At 39.6% G+C, this 6,000-nt stretch overlaps 1 protein-coding gene across 1 annotated transcript in view; it reads left to right on the forward strand.

Moving 5' to 3' along the window:
- CIROZ (ciliated left-right organizer protein containing ZP-N domains) overlaps positions 1–2,301 on the forward strand; it is a 41,343-nt gene extending 39,042 nt beyond the window's left edge. Inside the window, exon 11 of the mRNA XM_073603463.1 lies at positions 907–2,301. Coding sequence (XP_073459564.1) covers positions 907–2,078 — 1,172 coding nt within the window. The 3' untranslated portion in view covers positions 2,079–2,301. The remainder of the gene's footprint in view (positions 1–906) is intronic.
- The last annotated feature ends 3,699 nt before the right edge of the window (positions 2,302–6,000 follow it).

Consider the following 6,000-nt stretch of genomic DNA (forward strand, 5'->3'; position numbering starts at 1 on the left):
AAAACCCAGCAGTGATTAAATACCACCAAAAGAAAGCTCTATTTGTGTAAAGAAAATGATAAAACATTTGTTTGGGTACAGTGTAGCATGACTGCGCAATTTTCATTCAAAGCGCGACAGCGCTGAAAGCGGAAAAATGGCCTGGGCAGGAAGGGGGTGTAAGTGCGATGTAGACAAGTGGTTAATTGAACAAGCTGAAGTTAGAAGCTGATTGGCTATCATGCACAGCTGCACCAAATTTTGCACTCTCCAGTTTTAGCAAATCAGCCCCAGACTCACGTACCTGACTGTGTAGCACAAGATGACAAGAGTGGCCTCTTGCACAATTCCCATCCAAGCACCCCTGGTGGTGGAGACAGGGACTGCTTGGACAGCTGAAGGGCACAGGTGCAAAGAAGTTGGTTGGGCAAACTTTAACTTGGAGATGCAGAGGTGGGATGAGCAGAAGCAAGGAGTTAGGCCACAAGCCAAGTTCAGTAACAGCGAGGCAGGTAGGTACAGAATTCAGGTCAAAGACAGTCAAGGGCTGGCAACGTGTTGACAGCAAGGTACAAAATTAGCAGGCAGAATCTTGGTCAAAAGTCCAAGCCAGGGTTGGTAACGTGATCAACAGGAGACATAACAAGCAGGGGGGATGTGAAGAGAAGTGTCAGACATAGCCAGGTCAGTAGCAAGATCAGCAGGTTTTCAGGAGTACGGAACACATGGACCAGAGTTGAAGACAATCCATCAATGAGGCTAGGAATGTGTGGTTTATGGTCATGGAAATAAAAGAAAAAAAATAACTCTAGCATAAATATAGGGAATTCTATGTACATTTTATTATTTTAGATTTATGTATATATCATGCAGCAAAAACCAAGAGATGGTATCTGATAGGACTACAAATTATACATGTATTTCCAGGCCTGCCTTCAAAAACAACCAACAGAGGGGTGGACCTTGCAGCAAATATAACTGTGAATAAGACATGGGTGGACCAACAAAGTCTGTCAGTGGCAACAACACCAAACCCAGCATCTAAATTCCCTTTACCTACAAACCCAACTTTGTTTTCTATCTACACTCAAGAAAAGCAAGACAGGCAAAATCCAGTAACATTAGATTCTGCTTTGGAGTCTAAGACTAGCAGCGATAATAGTGAAATACATTTACTCAATGGAGTTTCTGTGAAAGCAACACAAATGAGCCCCGAACATTTTGTGGAGGGCACTGATATTGACACCAGTGGATCGGGGGATTATTCTGAATCCCAACTTTATGAGAACACAAAACTGGAGTCTTCTGACTTAGGAAGTGGAACCCAAGAACACTACCCTGATAGTCTTCTCTTGAACAGGTATATTAAAAGCAAACACTTGCTGGAATCGCCAAGATCTTTTGAAATATCAACAGGCTCATTTTTATCAGCTCAAACTACAGGAAAAAATATGACTATTTCAATCAACAATACCAATCCAGGGAAAGCAACCCATCTCACATCAGAGATAAAACACAAGGATTCTTCACCAGTTGGAGAACATGAGGGACTAGAGAACATTGATTTTAGGCCTAATACACTTACAGCCAATCTTAGTAATTCTAGTACAACATTTAACCAACATAAGGTGTTTTCCAAAAATATTACTGACATTAAAAGGTCTAGTTTATCTCAAAGGCCAATGAGTGGTGCAGTCTCCCGGGAGATGCTTCCTCGTGACACACAAATTGAACTAGATGAGAGAGAAAAAGATGGACTTTTTTGGCTTTCCCCCAAAGGTCATCAAATTACGAAAGGAGAAGAGGAGAATATAGTAACATCAAAGAAAGAACATGTTTCTGGTCATGAAAAAGCAGAACATCTGATGTCCATCCCAACAGTAAAAGGTCCAAATAGGCAACCCAAGAATGGACAGTTCTTATCAGAGGCCAATACTGGACAACACCAATCTCTGTCAGATAATCTGCCCAAGAATCCTCAATATTCTGTTGCTTGGTCAACATCTAGTCATCACACTGAGGAGATACTAAACAAGACGACCAATGAAATAGAAATGACTGTTTCCGATGAGCAGCTTTTGTTAGCAGCATCAGGATAGTCAAATTATAATTGGTAAGCTTATTTTCAAGGGTTCCTTAGTGTTCCTGCTACTTTAAATACAGCTGTGATGATTGCAGGCAATTATTCACTGACATTTTGGCTAAATGACTCAACTACCCACCTATTCTGGTCCTAAATCACACCTTCTTAAATGAGTGTGTTTAGAAAAGATGGACACAGCTCGGCATAAGCTCACGCACACATGCACAATAAAAAAAAAAATACATTTAACCCTTTGATCATCCCTGATGTTAACCCCTTCCCTGCCAGTGTCAGTACAGTGACAGTGCATATTTTTTTAGCACTGATCACTGTATTGGTGTCACTGGTTCCCAAAAAAGTTTCAAAAGAGTCACTTAGTGTCTGGTCTGCTTAATGTCACAGTCTCGCTATAAGTGGCTGATTGCCTGCATTAGTAGTAAAAATAAATGAATAAATAAAAATTCCATAAAAATATCACATAGTTTGTAGATGCTATAACTTTTGTGCAAACCAATCAATATACACTTATTGGGATTTTTTTTACCAACAACATATAGCAGAATACATATTGGCCTAAATTTACGAAAAAATTTGATTTTTAAAAAATGTTATATTGAATATGTTTAAAAAAAAAAAATTGATATAAAATAATATGTTTTATAGCAGAAAGTAAAAAAACAGTTTTTTTTTTTTCAAAATTGTCAGTCTTTTTTTTTGTTTATAGCGTAAAAAATATCAAATACCACCAAAAGAAAGCTCTATTTGTGCAAAAAAAAAAAAGGACATACATTTTATTTGGGTACAGTGTCGCACGACCGCGCAATTGTCACTTAAAGTAACGCAGTGCCGTTTCCCAAAAAATGGCCTAGTCATGGAGAGGGGGGGGGGGGGGGGGGAATCATCCGGGGATGAAGTATTTACTAAGGTTAGCAGTATAAGGATTGAAAATAGTTTTTGTTGATTGAGAGAGTTTAGTTCAGCTTTAATAACACAGATTGTCACTTGTCCATATTAAATTGTGTAAAAATTGTAATAAAAATTATAAAAAAAATGCTTTCTAAGACTAAGATATATATATATATACACTGAGCAAAATTATAAACACAACACTTTTGTGTTTTGCCGTATTTATCATGAGCTGAACGCAAAGATCTACGACTTTTTCTATGTACACAAAAGGCCTATTTCTCTCAAATATTGTTCACAAATCTGTCTAATGGCCCGTACACACGATCCGAATATCGTACGGAAACTGTCGTCCGAGGAAGAATCGTACGATTTTCAGATCGCGTGTACACTACTTTCGACAGCCGATCACGACAGTTCATCCGATGATATTCGATCGGACAAGCACGAAAATTTTTCCTCGTACGATTCCAGATCGTATGATTTTCGTTTAGTCAGTACAGTTGTCGTCCGAAAATACAATACATATACATTACAACACATGACATCACTTCCGGGTTTTTTTTTTTTCAGTCGTACGAGAATTTTCGTGACTTTATTTACCTATTCAATTTCTACTTGCGAAAAAGGTCGTACGATCTGTCGCACGGTATTCAGATCGTGTGTACGGGCCATAAATCTGTGTTCGTGAGCACTTAATCCATCCACCTGACAGGTGTGGAATATCAAGATGCTGACATATAAGACACCGTGTTACCACAGCATGTTCCAGTTCCTGCCAATATCCAGCAACTTCGCACATCTATTGAAGAGGAAAGGACCAACGTTCCAGAGGCCACAATCAACAACCTGATCAACTCTATGCGGAGGAGATGTGCTGCACTGCGTGAGGCAAATGGTGATCACACCAGATACTGACTGGTTTTCGGACCCCCCGGACCCCCCCCCCCCAATACAGTAAAACCACACATTTTAGAGTGGCCTTCTATTGTGGCCAGCCTTAGGTACACCTGTGCAATAATCATGCTGTCTAATCAGCACCTTGATATGCCCCACCTGTGAGGTGGATGGATTATCTCGGCAAAGGAGAAGTGCTCACTAACACAGATTTAGACAGATTTGTCAACAATATTTGAGAGAAATAGGCCTTATGTGTACATAGAAAAAGTCGTAGATCTTTGAGTTCAGCTCATGATAAATAGAGGCAAACACAAAAGTGTTGTGTTTATAATTTTGCTCAGTGTATATACAGTGGAACCTTGGTTAACGAGTAACGCAGTTAACCACTTAAGGACCAGCCTCGTTTTGGAATTTAGGTGTTTACATGTTTAAAACAGTTTTTTTTTGCTAGAAAATTACTTAGAACCCCCAAACATTATATATTGTTTTTGTTTATAACACCCTAGAGAATAAAATGGCGGTCATTGCAATACTTTTTTTCACACCGTATTTGCGGAGCGGTCTTACTTTTTTTAGAAAAAATTCACTTTTTTGAACAAAAAAATAAGACAACAGTAAAGTTAGCCCAATTTTTTTTTTATATTGTGAAAGATAATGTTACGCCGAGTAAATTGATACCCAACATGTCACGCTTCAAAATTGCGCCTGCTCGTGGAATGGCGTCAAACTTTTACCCTCAAAAATCTCCATAGGCGACGTTTAAAAAATTCTACAGGTTGCATGTTTTGCGTTACAGAGGAGGTCTAGAATTATTGCTCTCACTCTAACGATCACGGCGATACCTCACATGTGTGGTTTTACCACCGTTTTCATATGCGGGCGCTACGTATGCTTTAGTTTCTGCGTGCGAGCTCGTCGGGACGGGGCGTTTTAAAAAAACATTTTTTTTCTTATTTATTTTACATGATTTTATTTATTTTTACACTGTTTAAAAAAAAAAAAAAAAACCCCTTCCCTGCCAGCGACATTTATACAATAATCAGTGGCTATTTTTAGCTCTGGTCGCTGTATAAATGTCAATGGTTCCAAAAAAGTGTCAAAAAGTGTCTGATCTGTCCGCCGCAATGTCGCAGTTCCGCTAAAAATCGCAGATCACCGCCATTAGTAGTAAAAAAAAAAAATAGATAAATAAAAATGCCCTAAATATATCCCCTATTTTGTAGACGCTATAATTTTTGCGCAAACCATTGACACCAATACAGTCATCAGTGCTACAAAAATGCACTGTCACTGTACTAATGACACTGGCAGGGAAGGGGTTAACATTAGGGGTAATCAAAGAGTTAAATGTGTTCTCTGGGAGTGCTTGCTAACTGTGTGGGGGATGGTTGCACTGTAGGAATACAGAGATCCGTGTTCCTGCTTAGCAGGAACACAAGATCTCCATCTTTCTTACTAGCAGAACGGCGATTTGCCTTGTTTACATAAGCAGACCGCCGTTCTGCTTCCTTCCAAATGATCACTGGGTTTCCGGAAAACATCGGGTCCGCTGTCCCGCTGTTCGGCTCCCGCTGTGTCCAATCACAGTGGGGGCGGGGCTTCGGCGGCGTGCGCCCCCGAACCCTTGACAAAAAAATCATGTACAGGTAGGTGATTTTGCACTTAAGGGCCGCCCTGCTGCATTAAATGTACATGGGGCGGTCCTTAAGTGGTTAAAAGTGGTTGTAAACTCTCTTCTATACACCCAGAGAAGTGACTGGCCTCAGGTGATATACGGAGATGAAACAAATTCTCCTACATCAGCAAACCTCCCAACATTTTGAGATGGGAATGAGGGACACCTACTAGAAAATGTATGTAGGCATAGGACACGCCCCCTGCCACACCCCCTTAAAGGAGAATTAACCAAAAAAAGTTAATTAAATCCAAAAATGCTTTTTTTTGCACCACAATTATTCCTTTATATTGGCTTTCAAAATGTACAAATGCAGCAATTTAGAATTCGGATGAAAGGTTTAGCACTGGGAAACACTTTTTGAAAGATAAAAAATGTATTTTATATACAACTATATAGATCAGACCAAAATGAGGGACAAATGAGGAGGAAAGAGGGACAGAGGGACATTGCTCCA

This window comes from Aquarana catesbeiana, linkage group LG10 (assembly GCF_042186555.1).
Source record: "Aquarana catesbeiana isolate 2022-GZ linkage group LG10, ASM4218655v1, whole genome shotgun sequence".
In the NCBI taxonomy this organism is placed as follows: domain Eukaryota; kingdom Metazoa; phylum Chordata; class Amphibia; order Anura; family Ranidae; genus Aquarana; species Aquarana catesbeiana.